The 26,892-nt window shown below is 43.8% G+C and overlaps 1 protein-coding gene across 1 annotated transcript in view; it reads right to left on the bottom strand.

Annotated features, from left to right (window-relative positions):
• The window catches only part of LOC122814097 (jupiter microtubule associated homolog 1-like), a 176,676-nt gene that overhangs the window by 34,258 nt on the left and 115,526 nt on the right, over positions 1–26,892 (bottom strand). The window contains exons 3-4 of the mRNA XM_044086715.1: positions 22,481–22,582; positions 19,089–19,094 (exon numbers count right to left, since the gene is read on the bottom strand). Coding sequence (XP_043942650.1) covers positions 19,089–19,094; positions 22,481–22,582 — 108 coding nt within the window. The remainder of the gene's footprint in view (positions 1–19,088; positions 19,095–22,480; positions 22,583–26,892) is intronic.

Genomic DNA, 26,892 nt, shown 5'->3' with positions numbered 1-26,892 from the left:
CTGTATTAAATTTGCCATGGAATAACATTACCCTCCCCTCACTATGGAGAACAGGAAGAATCATCCCATTTTTTCTTTTATGTTGGACTTCAGCAACCACCTCAATTATTAAATCACTGAGAAATGTACATTCAGCAATAAACTCAGACTTGAGATACCATTCTCGCTGCTCTTATCAACTGTCCTTTAACAACAGAGCGCTTCTGTGAAAACAGGTGAGCACTAGAAAAATACTAGAAAAATGCAAGAACAAATTGCAATATGTCTTTCCTGAAAATTTTAGAAACCAGTCTGGAATAGTCTATATCTTTTGACAGTTTAATGTCTAGGTAATCTATTGAAGTAGTAATATATTAAAGGTGAACTCAAGGAATTCTGTTGTACTATTCAAGTAATTGACAAAAGTACTAGCTTCCCTTAGATCTCCTCGGAAGATAAAAATATCATCCAAAAAATGGGTGTAAAAAGCTATGTTCACCATGTGTGAAGGTCTTTTAAAGATGCTCTCGCTCCCAGAAAGCTAAAACTAAACTAGCTAAACTGGCCCCATATGGCGACCCCAATAGCTACCCCAGTCCTTTGAAGGAAGATGATCTGGTCAAACAAGAAATTATTAGTAAGAATAATGTCAAGTTCTTCCACTAATTGTATTTCTAAGATCAGTTGCCTTCAATTTCAACATTAAACTCACCCATTCTATACCATCTTCATGTGGAATGGAGGTATAGAGATCCTTAACATCAATAGTTAAAAAGATATTATTACTATTATATGCCAGACTATTAATGTTGTTGTTGTGTCTTTCGGCTTTTCCCAGTTAGGGGTCACCACAGCGGAACTCCGGTCCGCTAATGATTGGTAGTTGATTTTTACGTGCCAAGTTACCAGCCCTGACACACAACCTTCAACAAAAAGGTACACCCATTCACGCACGTCTCCACACAGAAGACGCTAGCCGAGAATCGAACTGGACAGCATCTTACTGTGAGGCGACAACGCTACTGCACCACCACCACTGCGGATGCCAGACTATTAATATTGTCTTAAAAAAAGTCCAGGAATCTTTACAAACTTGTGGCTCAGACAAAGATATTTCTGTAGTATGTTGTCAACAACTTTTGCACAAGGCTAAGTTAAAGACCCCCTACTATCTATAAAAGGTCTCATTGGTGGATTTTCCATATTTTTATGGACCTTGGTATTCCGAACACTGCTATCTTTGGTTAGGGAACCATTATATGTATTAATATCTGTTTAAGCCTCAATAAATAAATCATTGAGGTAACCTTTAACCCGATTTTGAGCTATATTTAGTTCATTAAGAGGCACTAATACAAGTGTCACTATCAAGCAGCGTTTTCATCCTGTTGTGGCAAAAGTGTGCAGCCAGGGACCCATCAGAGTTTGGTACTGCTGAAATAAGTCAGTCTTGGGCATTCCCTTTGGTTAACTTAAGAGGTTAGCGACAAGCAATCTCCTGTGTTATCTGAAATTTGCTACCGGCTACTGTAAAACACTTACTTTACTTGCACTTCTTGCATTATATTTTACTGTGTGCTCTTATTTTTCAACTGTATTTTGCTGTATTTTTGCAATTTCCTGCACTTTTAGCCTAGCACAGACTTGGTTCATATTTGCTGGACCCAGTCTTGCTTTTAGTTTGAGCACTAATCCAGCTTTCCTCCACAAGAGGCCCTCCCCTTGCACCCTAGTGAGACTAGAGTGTAGCTAAAGGACCATGCGAGTGGTAATTGTTGGCCCAGGGCCCAGTCTATGTGCTATTGGTTAAGAGTGTTTGAAATCAGTTTATTTCATTGCTACTTGTTGCCTGCTTGGTTTGAGTGGTGTGCACCACCCGTATAACTGCACATTACTGCACAGTGGAAGATGCCATTGGTTACAAACTCAGATAATTTTCCCTTTGTCACTGGCTTGTGCTCCACTGGAGGTTTCTCGCTGCTGTACTTGATGCTCAGCTGTGTGTACCAGGCAGTGGAGGTTCTTCCACAAGTCTTAACCATTAAGCCCCTCACAGTTTAGAGCTTTCTCTTATCTTAGCCATACCTGGTCTTCTAGTCCCCTCCCAGTTACTGACCACAGTACTTCCACCTAGCACCACAAATGGACAATTTCTCAACATTTCTCCAACAACCCGAGACATGGGCACCCTGAGGAAATTTAGCAATTGCCTCATGTACACCAACAACCTTCTTCTAGTTCACACAAATACAATATGGGAGATTCATCTACATTAATCTAGACTCTCATACTTACAAAATCAGTGCTTCAGATACCAAGCAGATTGTCATCTTACACACCCCCTACTGCGCCATCCACACGTACAACACCTAAACCTACATATACAGGGGTCCTCACAGGTAGGTCTCCGATCCTCCAGTAGGCTTCTAAACATACACACTTTGCTTAAGGCATTCCCAGCAGGTCACAGTATACATACAAAATGCACAGAGTGTTGCAAACATGTCCCTAGGGTAAAACAATCAAATGTTTTAGTCAGCTGACTCACCAGGTTAAATAAGGAAGAGGTCACGGTCAGCTGTCTGTTGGGTGCCAAGATGTGACAGTCAACAGGCACGGAGAGGAGCGTCATATGACATGCTGGTGTGAACGACTTGAGATGTACTTCACTGGACTATATGAAGACATGACTGAGCTCTGTGTCCCAGGCAGGTATGTCCCTAGCTTTAAGCAGCACTGTACCTACACCTAGGATGATGCCTCAATACAGACAAAAGTGATAGAATGAAATAAGAAACTAAGACAGTTGAAGTCTAAGTGGATCCACTACCTGTCAGCTTGGAATGACATTGTCGATAGACCACAATGTTTGCCAGAGATTACTCCACCTGTCACCTGTGAGATTTCAGCTACTGGCTATGGCTCTTGCCTCCCCATAGTGTCTTTAGGCGGTCACAAAAACAAAATTTCAGCCAAAAATATTTTCAAAAAAAACAACCTTAAGGTTATGCGGCTATTTGCTAGGAAACAATCTGAAACTGTACTCGCTAGAAGCACTCCTCACCTTGGAAGATGCATATATCTGTGCAGTCAGAGACCTGGCTCAAGGGCACAAAGCATAGTGGCCATACTAGGATACAATGCCTTCCACACATTCATAGCACAAAATAAACGTGTGAAAACTAGAGTGGTATCAATAGTCAAAAGAAATGCAGCTCCAAACTGGTTAAATAGAATGATTCCCTAGTATCACTCCATGTGCAAAGAACTAAAGGAAATGCCCCTCTACAAGTTATCACCAGTTACAGATCCCCTCCATGAACCATGACATCCACATTGCCTAGCTGGATATACTGGAGTCACTCAAAATACAGCCAAATACCTTGGTTATGGGTAACTACCCATCCACAGATTGGGCAAATTATACGTGTATAAACACTTGCCCAAAAGGTTCTTGGGCTTCATTAACTCCCTTGGAGCAGACAGTTGGCACTCCCACAACAGGCTCAAACATTCTAGACATGGCACTCACTAACATGGTAGAACAGTGCACCACCTCAAGTGTGCAGCCATCCCTGGTGAAGTGATCATAAATAGGGCTGATGCCAAGCTAAAATACTTCTCCAAAGCCAACTACAGCCTCTTACAAGGCAATGGCTTCAAAGCTCCTGTCCCCACTGATGGCAAACACCTATACTGGGATACACACTAATGCACTGTATAAAATATCGACTCAGTCATTCCTGAAGTAAGATCCTCAAGAAAAAAAGCATGCCTGGTTGGCACTGGCCATAAAACAGGTTGCAAGAGGAAAAAAACTGCAGTCCCAACAGCAAGGAGGAGCAATCTCAGAATTGGAAGCACACTCTTCTACAAGCAAATACATTTTGTGAAGTCCTCCAAAGCTAACTATGAATCTAGATTAGCAACCCTAGCCGAGGATAACCAAGTCGTTCTTCAGCAACATCCAAAACCGTAAAAAGGAAAGGTCCAGATTTGCACTGAACTGGTAGTGAATGGTGCCAGATATACTGAACCAGTGGAACAGCCAACCTGCTTAGTTGACAGGTTGTGAAAACTTCTCCCCCCCCCACCCATCCCCACCCTTCCCTGCCACATATGCCCCAAAATATTCCTACCACCTATTCTCCACCACTCAGTCCTCAACCTCAGAGTAGAATGAACAATCCCACCTAAAACTTAACAGTTAGTTAGTGATGACAGACCCATTAGCCTAACCAGCCAATCCTCTCTCTCAGGAAAGTGCACTATACAATATACTCGACATACTCAAATCCTACCCAGCATAAGTGAACACCGCCCAATTATTTTAATACTCTCTCTCTCTCATACAAGCCAACCACCACAAAACTAGCAATTTAATCCAGAAGAGTCAAACCCAACCATATTGCAGTATATATATTGGATTCCACTTAAGTGGAACCACCACACTGTGGCCCTATTTTCTACTATGTTTGAAAGACTACCATAAAGAAATTTAAAAATCTGGGGTGACCATTTCCTTAACGTAGTTGCATAAGAATTTATCATAATAGATGTCCTACTCACGGTCACAGTATTCTTTACTCTTGGGATATCCTGCTGAAAACAGACCAACATCTGGCCAGCATACCAAAGCTGTTAAACTTTCCAGGTGTCTTGCATCAGGACACGTTCTCCACCCAAGAAGCAAAGTAAATGTGTGACAGACAACTAATCCTCAGAACAGAAATGCCCCAGGAGAACCACAGCAACTTCAAGAGAAAGCACACATCTGGGAAGGGGAGGAGGAAGGACCCCTTGGCCAGAGTTAGGCAAAAAATAAAAGGGGTCAGCAGGGAGGGAAGAATACTGCAAAGAAAGAATCTATTACACGGTCTTGCACAAGTGTATTATGGCCTTATCACTGCTGCATTAATTCAGAGTAAAAAAAGATATGGAGGAAGGCAGAGAAGACCTCTACAAACCCATGAAGGATGGCCCTGACAAAACCTGCCTGGCTCTAGAAGTTTATCAAACTTTTACAGTGTTTTGGCAAGTATGAACAGACACTTTCAAAAGCACCAGAAGCCTACTGCACATACAAAATGAGCATGAACACTTGCCATGAAAAAAAATAAATAAAGCCTTCAAAATCCATGATGAGATAGTTTGCTTAGATGCTGCCAAACCCAATTTCCTGGCATGAAAGGAAACCAATCTGCTCAGATTTTCAGATGAGTTTTGTGCTACTTAAATATCTGAGCTGTTTATTTAAATCCAAGGTGGTAGTACCTTCTCACTGTGAAGGAAGAGGAAAGATGGATTTCAAGGACAACAACTACCTTGGCCATAAAAAGATTGGTATGAAGAGACTCAGTCCTTCGAAAAATTAAGGGGGGGGGGGGGTTGCCATGAATGCTTGGGAGTTTAGAAACCCTGTTGGCAGAAGAGTCAACAACACAGTCTTCCAAATACAATGCTACAGATAAAAGGCAGGCTCAAAAGGGGACAAAAGGTTAAGGAGGAAGAACAGGCTTTCCTGGAAGCAGGATATGAATGCCTTTTAGAAATTGTTTTGGCTTTAAAACTAAGCAGAGCTGGACTCTGGAGCAGAGAGGCAGAAATGGCTGGCAAATTAACTTTAGAGAAAAATGCCAAAGTAGCACTGAGCAATTCACACAAAGAACCAGGTGATGCTTAACTCAGAAATTCTCTTCCATTTAGACAGAATTTTTTGGCCTCCTGCAAAACCTGAAGCACATCCTCCGTTTTGATGCCTTTTATGCACCAACTGTCCATCGAAGTGTGGACAAATGAGGAAAATGAGATTCCTCGTGACAAGATCCATCTTGTGAGGTAACTTGCGACTGCCCCTGGCCAGATGAAAGGGGGAAACAGTACTGTCTGGGCCAAACAGGAGTCATCAGCATGATGTTGGGTTTGTCCCACACAATCTTCAGAAAGACCCTGGGAAGCAGAGGAAGAGTTTGGGTAGAAACATACTGTTCCAAGACTGACAGTATGCACTAAAGCCGGAGGACCTGGTACTCTGGGAAAACTAAGGAAATTATCTGTTCAGAGGTGGGGGGGGGGGGCAAAAAGATCTACCAGAGTACCTCACCAAAATAAAACGTCTAGAGTGTACCTATGAAGGATCCACTCACAAGGACTTGTCCTGGACCTGCTCAAGAGAGTCTGCTACTAGATTATACTCAGAAGAGATGTGAATCACCTGAAGAACTAGGTGATGGCAGAATCAAAAAGCCAAAGCCCAACCAGCCTGCAAAGGTGGCAAGATTTTATGCCCCATTGCTTGCTGACATACCATACAACTGTTTAAAAACCTTTAGAGGAACTAGAACCCAAAGGGAGTGAAATGCATGAATAGCTAGTAGTCCTCATCTTATATTGATGTGGTCTGACAACTGGACGAAACACCCTCAACTTCCAGGTTGGAGGAAGCATCAGTATACAGCTCCTAAGTAGGGAGAGAAACCTGAAATGGTACACCTGGATTTAGAGACATCTAATGAATCTACTAGCAGAGTTAAAGCTTGAAACAAGACAAAAGGGACCAGATACTCAAGGGTGGCAGTGCTGAAGCCAGTCTTCACAGATCACTTAAATTTCGTCATATGGAGTTCAGCAAAAGAAAAGTACAGTTGTGTACACTTAACATAAATGTAGAGGTTAGCGAGTGTATTCACTGTTGCAGTCATTACATTTGGGTTATCTGCTTGCAGGTAGCCATCAGTCGGCCTGATTAAAGTCTTGGGTCCTGCGTCGGTTGCGGTCCCTTCTTCCATGACGTCAGGTTGTCAGAGGTATAAAACATGCAGCAGACGCCATTACATCAGTTTTTCTTGCCCTAGATGTCAGGTGCCCCCCTAAAGGGAAGCAAATATAAAAGCACAAAGATATACCTCCAACAAAAAATCAAATACACTAAAAAGGCTTTTAAGCACAGTAAAGGAAAGTAGAGGTATAGCCAAAAGAAGTTAGGAGGCTGGAAGGAGGGTAACCAGGACTGCAACAGTGAATATACTCCAACATGTACATTTATGGTAAGTGTACACAGCTGTACTATGTTCTTAGTGTTTCACTGCTGCAGTCATTACATTTGGGTAGACTCCCAAAGCTATGGTTGGCAGGAGGAATTTCGATAGCATTAGGGCCAACTATAAGGCCCCTGCAAGACTGCACTGGCAAAGCCAGCTCTGGATTTAGAAAAAATTGGCAAACAATACTTAGTGAAAGTACGTACAGAACTCCAGGTAGCAGCTTCTAGGATATCCCTGGTATGGATGCCTCAGAAAGGCTGTAGAGGTAGATGCAGCCCTGGTGGAGTGAGGTCTGATCCCCTGGGGGATAGGTTTTCCATGGTGAAATAGCAGAAATGAATGCAATGGCTTATCCATTTAGAAATAGTTCGCTTTGAAATAGCCTTCCCCTCTGCCCCTGCAGCAAATGCCACCAGCAGCAGTTTTTCAGATTTCCTTTGAGGTTTAATCCTGTCCAAAGAGAATCTAAGTTGTCTGTGCACATCTAAGGAATGCAGTATCCATTCCCCTTTATTCTGTGGATTGGGAAAGAAGGTTGGCAAATGAATGGACCAATTAAGAGCCACACTGGATACCACCTTGGGCATGAAGGATGGATTGGTTCTGAGGGACACACTGTCCGTATGAAAGATTATGAAAGGCTCCACTGCCATAAGGGCCTGTAATTCAGATACCCGGATAGCTGAAGTGATTGCTAAAAGGAAAGCTGTTTTCCAAGAAATAAATTTTAAGTCTGCAGTAGCAGTTGGCTTGAAAGGAGGTAGAGTGAGTTTCTCCAAGACAAAGGTCCCAGGCTGGGGTTGGAGCTCTCCTGGGTGGTCTCATATTGTTGGCCCCTCTGACGAACTGCTTGAGCAGTGGATGAGAGAAGAGGGGAGGTTCTGTGTTATGAGCTGAAATGGCAGAGGCATTGATTTTAATGGAGGAAAAAGACAGGCCCTTGTGAAGCATCTCAGTTAAGTATTGTAAAATCTGAGGTAAACTGGGTGCTGCTGTGCTCATCCCTTGAGACTGGTTCCAGACACAGAATCTTTTCCATTTTTCAGCATAAGATTTTTCTAGTACTAGGCCTCCTTGCCCCTAAAATGATATCCATCATAGGTTTGCTGAGGGATGGTAAAGGAGAGATTAAGTAATTAGCCAGGCTGCAATGTTCAGTTAGAAGCTGATGGTGCAGTTTCTGGTTCTCCTGCTGAGACAGCAGGGAAGGAGTCGGAGGGCAGGTGCCATGGAGATAACTGACACTGCGCAGGAGGGGGTACCAGTGTTGGCACGGCCAGTCTGGAGCAATCAAAATCATCCTTGGGTTTGTCCTGTGGTTTTTAATAGTACTTTGGAGAGCAGAGGCAGACGGGGGGGGGGGGGGGCATAGACTGATAGGTTTTTCCAGCTGAAGGACAGAGCATCCACTTTCCAGGCTTGTATGTGGGAAGTCCTTGTGCAAAATTAGCTTTTTTAGGCATAGAGGCCTGAGCATGTGGCCCTGGGTGTTTTTTTAGTCATAGATAGAGATTTAGGCCCAAGTAAAGGAGTTGTCTGTTTAATTTGCAAGTCCGTAGGCCTGAATACACCCTCAGAAGCCGGTGCCTGCACAGCGGTTCCGGACCCATCCAAGGTAGAGACATCCACGGGTTCCATAGTTCCACAGCATACCGGACTCCAAATGTGTCTCAGTAGAGGCCTGCGAATCAGACGTAGTGGGTATCAGGGACTGTGAAAGCACTTGGGTACCGGCGAACTGGCGACTGGCTTAGAAACGTCGTCAGCAGTTTTGGACCTCGGCAGCCCATCTCTTGTCTTTATTCTTTGCGTTTTTTTGGAATCCCTGTAGTCTAATGGCTAACAGATGACATTTCTGGATAATTAAACAGAGAACCGAAATATTTAGAGGCAAAAATATACAGACGACTGACAGTGCGCTGATTAAAGCACAAAACAGACAGCAAGGTACGTTGTGGTCAGGGCGTAGGCAAGGAATACAGTACGAATGAAAATCTTTGAGGTATTTGCTTTCCACAAGTAATGCAATTTAACTTTTACTGACATCAGTAAGGAGCAAAAAAAAAAAAAAAAATTTCCCTAATGGGGTTTAAGACTTCGGTTCTGAAACTCGAAAACAAAGATTTCAAGAGTCTGCCGACCGGCACTTGCGAACTGATTCTGCTTCAGGCACCGCACGGTAAGAAAGACTGATGTAATGGCATCGGCTGCATGTTTTATACCCCTGACCTAACGTCATGGAAGAGACAGCAACAGACACAGGACCCAAGACTTTGTTAATCAGGCCGACTGAGGGCTACCTGCAATCAGATAACCCAAATGTAATGACTGCAACAGTGAAACACGAAGAACATCCATGGAAATGGTGGATGCCATGTGTCCACAAGCTCAGAGAAAATTTAGTTGCAGGAAGGGCTACAATAGGAACAGCAGACATGAAATAAGCAGTCAAGACTACTACCTTGGGAGGAAAAAGGCAAGCAGTCATCAAGATGGATTGAATCCTACAACCACTTGGTCCTGAGAGGGAATCCGAACAGACTTTGTACATGAGAAGTGAAGTGTTCTAATGTGAAGCATGAGATGTTCAGGGAGCTTGAAAGTACAGTTGTGTACACTTACCAAGACTGTCTTCACTGTTGCAGTCATCACAGTAGGGGTCTTCCTGCCGGCAGGCAGCCCTTGGTCGGCCAGAATCCCGAAGCCTGGGTCCGGCCTTGGCTGTTCAGTCATGCTCCCTGACGTCAGAGTACCAGGAGTATAAAGCTACCAGCCGACGCCATGTTCTCCAGTTTTTCTTGCCCCAGATGTCAGGTGCCTAAAAGTGAAGGCCAATAGTAAAACAAAAATGTAACGTACAACAAACCCCATGCCCTGTAGCAAATACACCTCAGAAGAAGGGTGAAGTAGGAAACCACACTAATAAAAGTATAAGAGGGGACAGGAGGGTGGGTAACCCAGACTGCAACAGTGAAGACACTTGAACATTTACATTTATGGTAAGTGTACACAACTGCACAATGTTCATAGTGTTTCACTGTTGCAGTCATCACTGTAGGGTTGAATCCCAAAGCTGAGATAAAGGGTGGTGGTTATAGAGTAGAAGGGGCGGCTAGAAGGCCCTGCAAGACTGCAGAAGCAAAGCCTGCCCTAGACTTAGAATAAAGAGGGAGATTATAGTGCTTAGAGAAAGTATGCACTGAACTCCAAGTTGCAGCTTCCAAAATATCTTTGGTAGGTACTCCCCTGAGAAAGGCAGCTGAAGTAGCAGCAGCTCTGGTAGAGCGAGTCCTAATTTTTCCTGGGATTTGCTTTCCATGATGAGTAACAAGATCTGATTGCATGAGCAATCCATTTAGAAATGGTCCGTTTTGAAATAGCTTTGCCTTGGGAATTTGCTGCATAAGAAAAACAATTGTTCTGTTTTCCTGATATCCTTGGTTCTGTCCAGGTAAAAACTAAGCTGCCTGTGCACGTCTAAGGAATGCAAGATCCTTTCCCCCTTATTTTATGGATTAGTGAAAAAAGTTGGCAGGTGAAGTGTTTGGTTTAAAGCCACTTTAGAAACCACTTTAGGCATGAAAGTAGGATTAGTCCTTGGAGACCCTGTCTTGATGAAAAATAATATAAGGTTCCACAGCCATGAGTGCTTGTAACTCCGAGACTCTCCTGGCTGAAGTCAAAGCCAGTAGGAAATAAGCAGTCAAGACTACTACCTTGGGAGGAAAAAGGCAAGCAGTCATCAAGATGGATTGAATCCTACAACCACTAGGTCCTGAGAGGGAATCCGAACAAACTTTAGAACACTTCACTTCTCATGCACAATGTGAAGCATGAGATGTTCAGGGAGCTTGAATTGGGTTAACCAAAATAAAGGAATTTAAATTCCCTGAAGTCTTCAAAAGGCTACCACAAGGGTTTTGAGTTGTAGAAAGCTCAAAAGGCAAAACAGAAGATAAATGAAAGGAAGAGAAGTGTAAAAACTTCTTGAAGACGTTTCAAACAGATGCCCTATGCAGCTCGACTGAAGAAACTCCAGCTGTACTCGGTTGCATACCACCTAGGTGATCTCTGCCTGACATGCAAGGCCATGTCCAACCCAGAATTGATGGACATGCTCCACCTAAAGAAAACCTTATCCCCTCAAGCCACACGCTCTAGGGATCAAAACTTCACCACAATAAATAGGATGTGCTGGAGGGATAGATTCCTGTCAGACCTTCCCATGCTTTGGAACAAGATCCCAATCTACATTAGGCAGAGCTCCTCGCTAACACTCTTCAAAAGAAACCTTGACGAGTGGAGGGGAAACAAAGTTTACCCCGGGGATCACTTCAGTGGCTCTGCTGGACAGAGGCACAGGGAATATAACGGGGTGGCAAAAGCCAACACATTCTGGCTAGGCTTATGCCTTCGGGCAGATAGCCTAGTACCTACATATGAACCTAAGAGAGGCTTAATAGAAACATTGAGGTATACATCCTTCAAATCCAGAGAAACAAAGTTTGGGGAAGCAAGAGGGAGTGAACCTCAAGAAACTTGTTGGGCAAGTACAGCTCTAGGATGGCCTAAATGACCCTTCCTTTCTGGAAATCATTCTGAATAAAAACTGTTCCCTGCCAAGACAAGGGAACATAATGGATCATTCCCAGTTTCACCAGAACCCGCAGAAACAGGCAGATGTCAGGAAAATGATTTTGGCCTCTAGAACTGAGGGTTTGTCTGGGAAAATCCCCATAGTAACCCTCTTACTACTAGCAGGTTGTCTAGGCTGCTTAAGGACAGATTTTGATAGTTTGTCCTGTACTCAGAGGAAAGTACAGTTTTGTACCTACCATAAATGTAGATGTTCGAGGATCCACATTGCTGCAGTCCTTACTATTGGGTAGTCCGCTGTCCAGTCGGCCCGAATACCAGAGTATATGGCTGACGTCGGCCAGGGCGCATTAGACTGACGTCAGTACGTCAGGGTACTAATGCGCATGACCGACGTCATATCCTCAGTCTTTTCTTGCCCCAGATGTCAGAAGACCCTAAAAAGACAAGGCCCAAAATACCTGCACCAAAATTATGTACAATATATACAAAAATATATACAAAAATATCAGCATATAACCTCACCTACACAACCACCCCTAAACAGAGAGGGGAAGGAGGGAGGGTAAATTGGACTGCAGCAATGTGGATCCTCGAACATCTACATTTATGGTAGGTACAAAACTGTACTATGTTCTTCGTTCCACATTGCTGCAGTCCTTACTATTGGGTAGAATCCCAAAGCAGAGGTAAGGGAGGCTGGCAAATCATAAAGAAGTAGGAGCTGACAACATGCCTTGCAAAACAGCTGTGGCAAAACCAGCCCTAGACTTAGAGTAGATAGGAAGGTGATAATGCTTGGAGAAAGTATGCACTGAACTCCAAGTAGCTGCCTCCAAAATATCCTTAGTTGCCACCCCCCTTAGAAATGCTGCTGAAGTGGCAGTAGCCCTAGTGGAATGAGGCCTAATCCCAGCTGGAATCTCCTTGCCATGATGGGAATAACAAAATGCAATGCAAAACCCAATCCACCTAGAAATAGTTTGTTTTGACACAGGCTTGCCCTGAGCACTCAAAGCAAAAGAAACAAACAACTGCTGAGACTGCCTAAAATCCTTAGTCCTGCTTAAATAATAACGCAATTGCCTGTGTACATCTAAAGTGTGCAAAATCTTTTCCCCTTTATTTTGGGGGTCTGCATAAAAAGTAGGCAAATGAATAGTTTGGTTTAAAGCCACACTAGAAACCACCTTAGGCATAAAGGAAGGATTAGTACGTAATGATACCCTATCCTTATGGAAAATCAAAAAGGGCTCTACTGCCATAAGGGCCTGCAACTCAGACACCCTTCTTGCAGAAGTAATAGCCAACAGAAAAGCAGTCTTCCATGACAAGTATTTCAATTCAGCAGTAGCCGCAGGCTCAAAAGGTTGTAGAGTAAGTTTTTCCAACACAAAATTGAGATCCCAAGCAGGAGTAGGAGCTCTACGTGGGGTCTTATATTCTTTGCCCCTCTAAGAAACTGCTTGAACAAAGGATGCGAAAACAATGGTGGGTCACAATCATAGTGAGCTGAAATTGCTGCAGCATGAATCTTAATGGAAGAGAAGGACAAACCTTTGTCCAATAACTCAGTAAGATATTGAAGAGCCACACTCAAATTAGGCTCAGAAATCTCCAAATTCTTTGCTGTACTCCAAAATAAAAATCTCTTCCATTTTTCTGTACACTTTCCTTGTACTAGGTCTCCTAGCTTCCATAATCACATTTAAAACTTGTTGAGGAAGTTGAGACCTGCTGTGTTTCAACACAGAATATGCCAGGCTGTTAGATGAAGAGAGTGAAGCTTGACATTGAGCAGATGACCGTCCTTCTGGGATAACAGATGAGGAATCAAAGGTAAAGGCCATGGAGGCTTCCTTACCAGACTCCTTAGTAGTGGGTACCAGTGTTGCCGAGGCCAATCTGGAGCTATCAAAATCATCCTTGGCTTGTCTTGTCTGACTTTTAATAGCACCTTTGGAAGAAGAGGCAGAGGTGGAAAGGCATACACATGAAGGTTTTTCCAACTGAAAGACAGAGCATCCACTTTCCAAGCTGTGTGATGAAACCCTTTGTGCAAAACTTTGGCAGCTGGTGGTTTAGTGGAGAAGCGAACAGATCTATGTCTGGAGTTCCCCATGACACTGTCAATTTCTGAAATACATGAAGATCCAGTTTCCACTCGTGGGGATCCATGATTTGTCTGCTTAACACATCTGCTAAGGAGTTCTGTGCTCCCGGCAGAAACCTTGCCTGAAGAGTTAGTTGCAAGCTTAGCGCAGTCTCCCATAAAATCATTGCTTGCCTGCATAGAGGATAAGAATGTGTTCCCCCTTGCTTGTTGATGTACCACATGACAGTTGTGTTGTCTGTTAGAATCAACACCTGCCCTGGAAGAAGTAACTCCTTGAAAGCCATTAATGCAAACTGGACTGCTAACATCTCCTTCATGTTGATATGTAGATGCTGTAGTCTGGCAGGCCACTTGTCTTGTATCCAAATCCTGGCAGTGCTGTGTCCATACATTTTTGAGATACCATTGTAGCTTCCTCATATGCAGTTTGGCATTGGGAAGCACCAGAATACAAGATGCCATGAACCCTAATGCTTGAAGGACTGTCCTTGCAGTCAGCACGGACTGATGAGATAGGTGATGGAAGTAAAGTGATAGACTCTTTTGTTTGTCCGGGGTTAAAAAGGCCATCTGGGCTGCTGTATTCAGTCTCACACCCAGAAAGCACATGTCTTGAGAGGGTACTAGACTGGACTTTATTTCGTTCACAGAATACCCTAGGCATCTTAGCACTGCTATAACATATTCCAGATGCTGTAGAAGGTCTTCCTTTTCTTGAGCCAGAATCAGGCAGTCGTCCAAGTAAGGATAGATTTGAATTCCTTTTAGCCTGAAGTAAGCTATCACTGGAGCCAGAACCTTTGTGAATACTCTGGGCAGTAGATAAGCCAAAGGGCAATGCAGAGAACTGATAATGAGAATTTCCAGCTCGAAAACGCAGATACTTCCTGCAACTCAGTCTTATAGGCACATGAAGGTAAGCTTCCTTGAGATCTAAAGTTACCATCCAGTGATCTTTGCCCAGCAGAGGTAAAAGCTGCTGTAACGTCAACATCTTGAACTTGGGAATGTCCAGATAAGTGTTGAGGATAGATAAATCCAAAATTGGTCTCCACGTGTTCCCCTTCTTTGGTACTAGGAACAGGCGAGAATAAAATCCTAGGCCCCTTTCTGATACAGGGACTGGCTGAATGGCCCCTATTTGGAGTAACTGTGAAATTTGCTTGTGAGCCTCTTTCCTTTGTGGAGGAGGAACGTCTGGCATGCCTTTGAAAGGGGGCAATGTATGGAAATAAAACCTGTAACCGTGGTGAATGATATCCAACACCCATCTGTCTTGAGTAATTAAATCCCAATTTTCCTTGAAAAGAGACAGTCTTCCTCCCAAAGGAGCTGCCAGACGAGAATCTACTGGCAGCTGAAAAGGCAGGTCATTGGGTCTGTTTGCGAAAGGACTGACCCCTGCCCTCACCAGAAGTCTGAGCAGGTGAACTCCCTGTTCTAGGCCTAAAAGAACCTTGAGCTCTGCCCCTACCACGTCTAGACCTACCCCTAGACTGGGAATCATAAGCAGGATATGTCCATCCCTTAGTAGGCCAATTTCTACTAAACTTCGGTGGCTGCACCTGCAAAAAATCTTTAACAGTTTGCATAGACTTAGCTTTGTCCTCCATTTTCTTTAAAACTGCTTCCACAGGCGAACCAAACAACACATCAGACTGTAAAGGAGCATCCAAAATCCTTGTCTTAACATGCTCAGCTAAATTCTGATCCCTCAACCAGGCATGCCTGCGAAGAACAGAACTAGTGGCAGCCACCCTCGAGGAGGCCTGTACAGCATCAAAACCACATTGCAAAGAATGCTTACCCACTTGTTCAGACACATGAACTAAATCCAGCAACTCTTTACACTCAATACCTTCCGCCAAAGCATCCACCTTAGATTTCAGTTGTGAAAGGAGATAATTTTGATATTTAAGCATGTGAAACTGACAATTCAACGCCCTCATGGCTAAAGTGGAAGAAGTATACACTTTCTTTCCCCATCTATCCAAAGCCCTTGCCTCTATCAGTGGGAACAGGGTTTTTAACCACAGAGGCCTTAACACCTTTAGGTCCCTGAGAAACAGTTTCCGGGTCTGCCCTAGGACTCTTAAAAAGATACTTATGAGCTTCAGGCACCCTATAGTACCTATCAGGTTTAACAGGAGCAGGAGGCAAAGAATCAGGGTTCAGGGAAGCCTCTGCAAAAACATCTTCCACCACATTCAACACAGGAGGTATAGCTAAGGGCCTATGCTGGGGCAAAAACAAGAATTCCCTAAGCCTTTTCCTGGAATCAGAGTAATCCTGGCCTTCCCATTTAAAGTGCTCCCTCATGGAATGCAGAGTCTCTGAAAATGAGAAATCCTCAGGAGGAGAAATCCTCAGGAGGAGAAGCTGTAGGAGTGGAATCATCCACATCAGAATCAGAATAAGGAGGATACTCCTGCAAATCTTCCGCAGAAGACTCAGAAGCCTCTGAACACTGTTCAAAACTATCAAACTCCGGTTCCACCCTAGGCCTCTTATCAGGAGGGGGCATAGAACCTCTAATCATAGTAATCAAATCTTCTGCCATTTTAAGCATATGTTTCTTAGGCACAGAACCTGAAATGCTAGGAGAAGCCCCCACTGAAGCTGAACTTGGCCTACCTCTCAAAGAAGTTTTGGCAACAGAAGGAGAGGCCCTAACTACCTTGGGAAGAGAGGGAAGAACAGTTACCTGAGAAGCCCCCTCAGCCTGGCCTACCTCCTGAGAAGGCACATCCTGTAACAGTAAAGTCTCTGCCTGAGACTCCAAAGAAACTCCTGGCAAAACCTCTGGCTCCACTGAGCCTTCTAAAGAACCGACGTCCGGGACTGCCGGTTCATCAACCCTAGGCTTCGCTGTTTTGTCCTTGCGCTTCTTGGACGAAGCGGGCGTCGGAGCATCCGACGGCATTCTATAATTGCAATGCTTCCCAAACACTAACCTGGCACAGTCTAACCGTCTCTTAATAGTGCGTTTGTTAAACCTAGCACAAGAGCGGCATCCAACAACGTCGTGCTCAGGCCCTAAACAAGGTATACACAAGGTATGGTAATCCCTATGAGGTATCTGTTTCCCACAAGAAATACAGTTATTCACTTTTTCTGACATCCGGTTAAATACTGAGGCAAGAAAAAAACAAAATGTTCCCAACGGAGTACTTAGCCAACTCTGATTCGGTCTGAAACTCCGGCTTCGGAAATATTTCAGAACGCCAACCTGCACTCGCAAAACTGCTTCTGCATCGGACCATGCGGCAAAAAAGACTGAGGATATGACGTCGGTCATGCGCATTAGTACCCTGACGTACTGACGTCAGTCTAATGCGCCCTGGCCGACGTCAGCCATATACTCTGGTATTCGGGCCGACTGGACAGCGGACTACCCAATAGTAAGGACTGCAGCAATGTGGAACGAAGAACATCTAAACATTTCTGGTTTTGCATAACATTGCTCTTAACCTGCAAGGTGTTAATTCTGCAGCAGTGCCAAATTTATTCTGGCCAAGGGAAAAAACTAATGCAGCCTTCAGGCAAGGTCTGAAGGCACAACCAGAATATCTCCTTATGACAGAACTACATGCAGCTGTTCTAGAAGAGGCATCAGTACTATTTAATGGATTGGGGAGCTAATGGGAGGCAGAACTCAAGAGCACTGAAGTCATGCCATCTGAATCAGTCATACCAGTCCCCCCCACCCCCAGCTGGGGGAAGAGCTAGGTCATCTCATCACACAGGTCTTAATGGTCATAAAAGCCAAACTAGCCGACGTATAAACTCCTCTCCCCAATACCTTTCCATAACATGGCAGTCCTTGTCAGGACAAAGCTTGGAAGAGGAAAGCAGTTTAGATGGCTTAAAATGTAGACATGTAAACAGCAAGATAGTTGTGTAAGAACTTAACATAGTGCCTGCCCAAGTGACCCAACCTCTGTCAATGCACAAAAAAGTCTTACTACTGTAGTGTGCAAGGAAGTGTCCAAGGAATAGGGAGTTGATACATCCAAGAACCACTGGATGGTGGGACAACACTGCAGAGAAGAGGACATGGTTATGGTAAGTTGTTACACAACTGTGTCCCCATTCATCTGCTGCAGTATTTACATGAGGGAGAGTACCAGAGCTCCTGCAGAGAGGGAGGTGGAATTAGCTGAAGAATTTTCCAGGAAGCCATGAAGGTTGTCCCTGGCAAACCCAGTCCTTATCTGGAGCTGGAATCCAGCTTGTAATGTTTAGTAAAGGTGTGGAGAGAGGTCCAGGTAGCTGCTTCTAGGATAGAGTTGGTGTCTAGTCCTTTGAGAAAGGCACCAGGAGGCCACTCCTCTGGAAGAGTGAGCTTTGACAAAGCAGGGAGGGGTTTTCCCCTTGGTATGCATAGCAGAAGGTAATCATCTTCTTTCGGCGGTTCCCGTTAGGTGTCGCCACAGCGGATCACCTGTTTTCATTTCTTCCTGTCCTCTGCATCTTGCTCTGTCACACCAACCAACTGCATGTCCTCTCTCACCACATCCATGAACCTTATCTTAGGCCTTCCTCTTGTCCTGTTACCTGGTAGCTTCATCCTTAGCATCTTTTTCCGCAATACACTCAGCATCCTTCCTCCCTACATGTCCAAACCAACGTAATCTTGCCTCTCTGGCTTTGTCTCCAAACCTTCCAACCTGGGCTGACCCTCTAATATACTAATCCTGTCCACCCTCGTCACAACCAGTGCAAATCTTAACATCTTTAACTCTGCCACATCCGGCTCAAACTCCTGCCTTTTTGTCAATGCCACTGTCTACAACCCATATAACATAGCTGGTCTTACTACCCTCTTGTAGATCTTCCATTTCACTTTTACAGGTACTCGTCTGCCACAAGTCACACCTGACACTCTTCTCCACCTACTCCATCCTGCCTGTACTCTTCACCTCTCTTCCACACTCTTCGTTACTCTGAACTATTGACCCCAAGTATTTAAACTCATCCACCTTTGCCACCTCTACTCCTTGCATCCTCACCATTCCTCTCTCCTCCCTCGCATTCACGCACATATATTCTGTCTTACTCCTGCTGACCTTCATTCCTCTTCTCTCTAGAGCATATCTCCATCTCTCCAAGGTCTCCTCCACCTGTTCCCTACTCTCACTACAGATAACAATGTCATCTGCAAACATCATAGTCCATGGGGACTCCTGTCTGATCTCGTCTGTCAACCTGTCCCATCAGCATTGCAAATAAGAAAGGGCTCAGAGCTGATCCTTGATGTAACCCCACCTCCACCTTAAACGCATCCATCACTCCCACAGCAGACCTCACTGCTGTCACACTGCCCTCGTACATATCCTGTACCACTCTTGCATACTTCTCTGGCACTCCTGACTTCCTCATACAATACCACAACTCCTCTCTAGGCACCCTGTCATATGCTTTCTCCAAGTCTACAAAAACACAATGCAACTCCTGACATTCTCTGTACTTCTCCATCAACACTCTCAGAGCAAACATTGCATCTGTAGTGCTCTTTCCCGGCAAGAAACCATACTGCTGATCACTAATCATCACGTCTCTTCTTAACCTAGCTTCCACTACTTTCTCATAACTTCATGCTGTTACTGATCAATTTAATCTCTCTGTAGTTACTACAGCTCTGCACATCACCCTTATTCTTAAAAAATCTGTACCAAAACACTTTCTCCATTCCTCAGGCATCCTCTCACTTTCCAAGATTTCACTAAACAATCTGGTTAAAAACTCCACTGCCATTTCACCTAAACACCTCCATGCTTCCACAGGTATGTCATCTGGGCCAACAGCCTTTCCATTCTTTGTCCTCTTCATAGCTATCCTTACTTCCTCCTTGCTAATCCACTGTACTTCATGATTCACTATCCTACATCATCCAACCTTCTCTCCCTCTCTTCATTCATCAACCCCTCAAAGTACTCTTTCCATCTCCTCAACACACACTCCTCGCTTGTGAGTACGTTTCCCTCATTATCCTTTATCACCTTTCCCTGCTGCACATCTTTCCTAGCTCGATCCCTTTGTCCAGCCAATCGGTACAGGTCCTTTTCTCCCTCCTTAGCGTCCAACCTTTCATACAACTCTTCATATGCCTTATCCTTGGCCACCTCTGCCATGCACCTCATCTCGTACTCCTGTCTACTTTCTTCATCGCTTTGATAATCCCACTTCGCCAACCTCTTTCTCTGTATACTCTCCTGTACTTCCTCATTCCACTATGTCTCCTTGTCATCCTTCCTCTGTCCAGATGTCATACCAAGTAATGGTTTTAGAAAATCCAGTTAGAAGTGGCCTGTTTGGACACATGTAGTCTAGCGCCCTAGGGTGGAAAGAAACAGATGGTCAGATTTCCTTGTAGATCTTTGTGAAGCTAAAATCAGTGTTATCTATGCACATCAAGTGTGTGTAAATTCTTATTTTGGGGAGAAGGGAAAAAGGTTGGTAAGTGAATAGCCTGGTTTAAGGAAAACTCTACTTTGGGCATAAAAGGTGGGGTTTGTTCATAGGTAGGTAGGGCCTATTACAAGCCTAGCCAAACAATTCCTCAGATATTTCTTCCCACAATATTTACTTCCTTGGACCCCTGTCTAGCAGGACGACGTGATCCCCAGGATGAATTTCCCATCTCCCATCCAATCAAGGTTCCTTTTGAAGAGGGCCAAGGAGGCACTATGCTTGACATGCATGGGCTGTCTATTCCGGAGGATAGGGAGTCTCTGGGTCAGGAACCCAACCCTCCAGCATGTTTTGTTCATTGTGATGACAACGTTTAGATCCTTGGAGCGTGTGGCTCTGAGGGATTGGGATTTCCTTAAGTGGAGCATGTCCAACAACTCAGGGTTTGACAGGGCCTTGTATGTTAAGCAAAGATCACCTCTGAGTAGATGATATGCCACAGCTACAGCTGTTTTTTTAGACTGTCAGCATAGGGCATCTGCTATAGTCCTGCGATTCTTTTACTGAGGCATTTCTGCAGCCTTTCCAGCTGTTGCAGAAGTCTTGTGAGGTACATACCAAACAGGGCATTTTACTCTAATGGGTCTAATGAGGGATGAGTACAGTTGGACAATGATCTTTTTTCTGGATGAAAAGCCTTTAGTGATGAAGCCTTTAGTGATGGTGTGCCACATAGGATTTCCTGACTGTTAATCCTGACTGTTATGGCGATGTGGTTATCGAAGGCAAGACCACTGTCCACCTGTGCCCCCAAGTCTCACTACACTTGCGATGTTTAGGAAAAACAATGTATCCATTAATTACCACATAGGTGGCAGTACACTAAAGGGAACAATACATTTCTTGGCATTAAGCTCGAGCCCATGGTTCTGGCACCAAGCATCTATTTCTGTAAAGCCCTTTTGTAGAATATCTCCTTTTCTGGGACTTCTTTCTAGATGGGATGCTTGCTAGAAGCACATTTACAGTTCAGGCTCCTCATCCAGTACTGTGGATCAATTTTTCATACCTATATTGTCAGACGTTTTAGCAAGAGGTTACATTTACCCCTTTCTGAAGCATTAGATTAATTTGTGCTACAAGTGGATGATGCCGTTTGACTGCTCTCCATTTATCACTGTTGTATAATCTGCAAAAATGAATTCTTAGCTCCTTGCATTATCCACCTCAAACTGATTCCACCTCCATACAAACATTTAAAGCGTCAACTTTAGTAGCACAGCACTAAAAGCAAGAATCCTGACAAAAAAGTCAGTTTTTGGATGCAATTTATTTATTGCCAAGCTTCTGTTAACTTTCCGATATACGTACAATAAAAAACACCAACCTCCTAACAGAATCTGTAACTTAGCTCTTCGTCATCTACATGTGATTATATAAAATGATTCTATAACAAATGATATATTGAACTTTTGCAATCTGCTTCCCTTTTTAAGCTATACCCAAAGGCTGAAGGGCAAAAGTTCTTCCAATAAGATGTTTGGAAAATTGACATAAGGTATAAACTCCCCAAATTATACCAAATGTGGAAACTTGAGTCAGATGAGCGTTTGATACAAGGACATGCACTTTTTTAAAATTGACAAAAATCATATCTAATCAGAAGTTCAAACTGTATGAATTACAGGTGTCCTCTTTGAAGAGGCCACAGGCATTCATTGGCACTGTACGACTACACATACTGCTAGAGATCACAAAATGCCAACTGTACAAGGGGCATGCAAAGGAAACAGAAGCATGGCCAAGCCTACCAAATTACACCACCATTCACAAACTGGGGAATGTTATGCAGATCTTAAAAATACAGACTTGCACAAAATGGGATTTAAGCACAATTCCTCATACCTGTAGAGAACAGTCACCTTCCAGCCTTACAAAGAAAACCATGTACAAAGACTGCAGGACACAACATAGTAGGAATGTAGTTGGAACAGTACTGCAAGTGTGCCATCCAATACACCTGACAAGGTCTCTCTTAATGACAAAACCCTACCATTTATTACTTTGTACATTGCCAACTGTCAGTCTTCCTGCATTACTGGATAATAGCATAGCAATAGTGTTACAGCTCTGCACTTACTGGTTAAATACAAGTAGCAAAAAAAAAAAAAAAAAAAATGGTCAAAATAAGTAAAGCCTGAACTTTTTATTTTCATAAAAGGTAAAGCAAAAGCACAAGTCCAGATACGGAGATTACATGCAGTTTCACACAAACAGAAGCGAGCACTTGACTGGGTTAATCTAAAAATCCAGAGCAGAGCTGAATACCTACCAGGCACCCCATCTTTAAGTTCTCCACAATTTTTTCCTCCAGGAAAATTCCTTTTTGGTGAAGTGAGAGATTCTGATTCACTGAAAATTGTGGACCTGCCTCCTAAAAGAGAGCAATAATTAGCAAGTTTAGTGTCTGAAAAATTAAAGTATTTTAAAATGCCTCTGATTTTAAAATTCCTCTTAATACCAATAAGCTACAGACCCTGTTAACCATAAAATTTGTTGCATCTCCAATTACTATTAACTACAGACCATGTGTTTTTGAATAACTTTATATGCCCTGAGCTTTGACCAATTAGGCAACAAGTCACCAGCATTTTGCCAGGACCACGAGTGACCTAGCAGTTCTCAAAGATGCTAGAAAATGGTGTGCAAAAGGAATTCTAGCTAGCTTTTTTGGGCAGGAGTAAGACATTCAAAACAAGTAGTTCTCAGACTTTGGAAACAAGCTGGCAAAGAGACAGCAAACACCTTGCAAAGCCTGGTTTTGTACTCCCATGTAGTGTGTCAAGGGAACTCATGCAGCCATCCATAACGCTCTCCAAAAACTGCTGGGGGGAGCTACCATCATGATATGCAGTCTAGCTCCTCTTACACAGGGGGTGGGGGGTGGCTAGCCGTAGCTCTCCAGATTTTTGCCTCATTTTTGGTGTGCTCCTCAAGTTGGTTTTCTAGCAAATCAGTGAATTTTCACTAAATGTCATGCATTTGAGATTGACTTCATATCCTTCAGAAAATGCATGGTAACAAGACTTTAGTAACTTTCTAAGCGCAATATTTAAAGTTTGTCCCTATTTTTGGCCTTTTGACAATAGGAGTCCGGGTGCCAAAACAAATTTGCAGGTAAAAGATGAAATTTTAAACTGAAGACACTTATGCTTAGCATTATTCAAAGCTTTAAGATAAAGAACCCTATCTTCACTGGTGCAGACAGAAGTTCTCATTTTGTACTGCAACCTCATATTTAAAAAGTGTTTACAGGAGACAGTACACTGAACCCCCCCCCCCTTTTTTTTTGTTTTTATTACACATGGGCTTGAGGTGTTACATCAGTAGTAAATATGACCAAATCACAGAAATGTTATCCCATTTCACATATTCCAAGTTTCACAGCAACTGATCTACAAAAAGACTTCAGCCACTGGTGGGTCTACAACATGATTACTCCTCCCCAACTGAGCTTTCTCTGAAGCTCGTGCTCAGTGACATGTACAACCTATGCAGGTACGCTGCATTCCATGTCCTGTACTAAAACACACACAGCCCACTAAGCCTACTGGTTTACCTCTGAACATGAGCAAACCGTACAAAATTAAAGAAAAAACTTCAGATACCTACATTGCTATGCAGTGCATTAATACACCTTCCACTGTACAGGGCATGTAGTTGAGGCAGGTGGGAAGGGCCATTCAAGCACACACTGGGGATAACAGTCTCTTGACTCCAAGAAGTCTACCAGTTTGAGTGTATGTAGCTGTAGGATGGATAACAGGTCAAAGGACAGGAAGGTTGAAGTACAGAGGTGCCACAGGCCCAACTCCTATGATCGCATTTGAAATTATGCATATTGTAGACCCAGTAATTACAGCACACATGCTTACAAATAGACATTCTTTGAGCAAACACGGACTTAAACACATCTTTATAGGATCATAGGAGGTTACTAGGCTAATGGCCCTGGGGCCCTTACAAGTCTAGCCAAGAGTTTATCCCTAAAAAGAAAACTCAGTCAGCACCTGTCACCCCCATCAATGAGGGACACAGGTGGAACCCCTGGGACAAATGCGTTTCCCATCCATTCATCAAGGTTGCACTTGGAGGGTCAGTGAGGTGAAAGTCCAGTGGATGTACATTTTTCCCCCACTGGCATGCCAACTGGCAATCCACTTAATTTGCTAAACATAAAATCTAGACCTGTCCTACAAGAGTCCTTCAACACTCGTTCTAGTATTTCATTTCATGGATCCACCAACCCCCTCTGTGAAAAAGTAGAGATACAGGAGTACATAACCCCTAAAATCTGCTGATTGTGCCATCGCCTTATAGGTCTCAGTCCTTTTGCTCAAAACCTTTACATATCTTTGTGCACCTATGTCATGTCCCCCAGTCTCTCTTCTCTGGTTAGAACAGTTCTAGCTACTTCAAAACTCTAGACGTATTTCTATCTATTCCACAAGTCATCCAGTTAGCTTTTTCTGAATTCTTTCCAACAGCCTATTGTCCTTGAAACTGCATGCATTACTGAATGTGTGGGGACCCTGTAGACTAGGTATTCTGTGCAATTCTGGAATTTCTCAAAACCCTGAAGACCTTCATCTCCATCTGATGTTTAGCCCAAATGACAGAAGGCCAACTGCTCAGGCCATGAGTGGGTCTCCATCTAAAAAGATGAAGTACAGTTTTGTACCTACCATAAATGTAGATGTCCGATAGGTATGCATCTGCAGTCATCACATATGGGTTGTCCTGCCTCAGGCAGCCCTTCGGTCGGCCGGATTCCAAAGTCTGGGTCCGGCGTCGGCTGATGTCGCCTCTTCCCCGACGTCAGAGCGCCTGGGGTATAAAAGGGTCAGCCGACGCCATCTTCCTCAGTTTTTCTTGCCCCAGATGCCAGGTGCCCTCTAAGGAAGGCTAAATTTGGAGAAATGCAATAAATTCCAAACATGCACAAAAATATATACATATAAATATATACATATATAAAAACAAATACACCATAATAGATAACCCCAGCTAGCTATGAGAGGGGAGTGTACCCAAGAAATACCACAGAGGGGAAGGAGGGAGGGTAAACCTGACTGCAGATGCATAACTATCGGACATCTACATTTATGGTAGGTACAAAACTGTACTATGTCCTTCAAGGATGCATCTGCAGTCATCACATATGGGTAGAATACCATAGCCAATCTGGGGGTGGAGGATCTATGTAAAGGATGGTGTAGCTAAAATGCCCTGCAGGACTGCCATAGCAAAGCCTGCTCTGGATCTGGAATATAAAGGTAAGTTGTAATGCTTGGAAAATGTATGCACGGAGCTCCATGTAGCAGCTTCTAAAATGAGAAGTTATGTACCTACCATAACGTTCCATGTTAGTTGTCTTCTCTCGCCTTCTTTCTTGCTTGATGGGTTCGGAGCCGATCCTCGGCTCAGACTCGGCACTTTGCTAAGCTCGAGAGTCACTTCCAGCTCGAGGCAGCCCCATATCCCATGATGCAAGGCGGTAAGTACCCAGATCTCGTTTGCTGTCTATAGGCAATAACACCTAGCATAAAAAACTTCCCAGAAGGAAGAAAGAAAGGCAGAAAAAAGCCTGAAGGATGGGTAAGGAAGACCAGAACTGTATGGTCTTAAGAAGCATTCTTCCATGTAGGGAGAAAAAGGTCTGTCCAGGACAGGGGGAAGGAGGGAGGGTCGCAAGAAACAAGGCGAGAGAAGACAACTAACATGGAACGTTATGGTAGGTACATAACTTCTCAATGTTAAGTTGTCAATCTCGCCTTCATTCTTGCTTGATGGGACCGCGTCCCTAGCACCTGTATCCTGGGTGGCTCAATGGAACAGACTCTTGAGAACTGTAGAGCCAAAACTGGCTCTATCCCTGGAGGCCAAATCCAATTTGTAATGAGAAACAAAGGTATGAGGAGTGGCCCAAGTGGCTGCTGCACAAATAGTGTCTAAAGGAAGTCTAGCCTGAAAGGCTGTGGAAGTGGCTAAGCTTCTGGTTGAATGCGCTTTAGGTTTCGAGCACAGCTGTTTTCCCCTGAGCTGATAAGATTTCAGAGATGACAGAAGAAAGCCATCTAGATAAGGTCACTTTTGAGACAGGAAGGCCTTTTTTGTTATCAGCATAAGAAATAAAGAGCTGATCGGATTTCCTGAATTGTTTTGTTCTGTCCAAATAATATCCGAGTTGGCGGTGAACATCAAGATAATGTAATTTTTGTTCCGATCTGTTTGAGTAATTTGGGAAAAATACAGGAAGGTCAATAGACTGGTTCAAATTATTCTTTGAGGCGACCTTAGGCAAAAAGGTCGGATTAGTTCTCAAGGATACCCTGTCTTTGTGGAAGACCAGATAAGGGGGACGAACAGAGAGAGCATGAAGTTCAGACACTCTCCTAGCCGAGGTAATAGCAACCAGGAAGAGTGTTTTCCATGAACGAAATTTCAGGGAACATGAAACAGCTGGCTCGAAGTGAGGAAGAATCAAGGATGTCAGCACTAAATTTAGGTCCCATTGAGGAGGACTCCTGACTGGAGGTTTCAGGAGAAAGATTCCTTTTAAGAAGGCTCTACAAAGCCTGTGGGACATAATGTTGTGATCTGCGAACCCGACATGAAAGTTCGAGATAGCAGCCAACTGAACTTTGACCGTGGAAGATGAAGAGCCCACGTGAAAGATTTCCG

Source organism: Protopterus annectens, chromosome 10.part0 (genome assembly GCF_019279795.1).
Source record: "Protopterus annectens isolate FY-2018-M chromosome 10.part0, PAN1.0, whole genome shotgun sequence".
NCBI lineage: Eukaryota > Metazoa > Chordata > Ceratodontiformes > Protopteridae > Protopterus > Protopterus annectens.
Note: the sequence above shows the minus strand (reverse complement) of the source record. Positions and strands in the feature narration are given on the sequence as shown.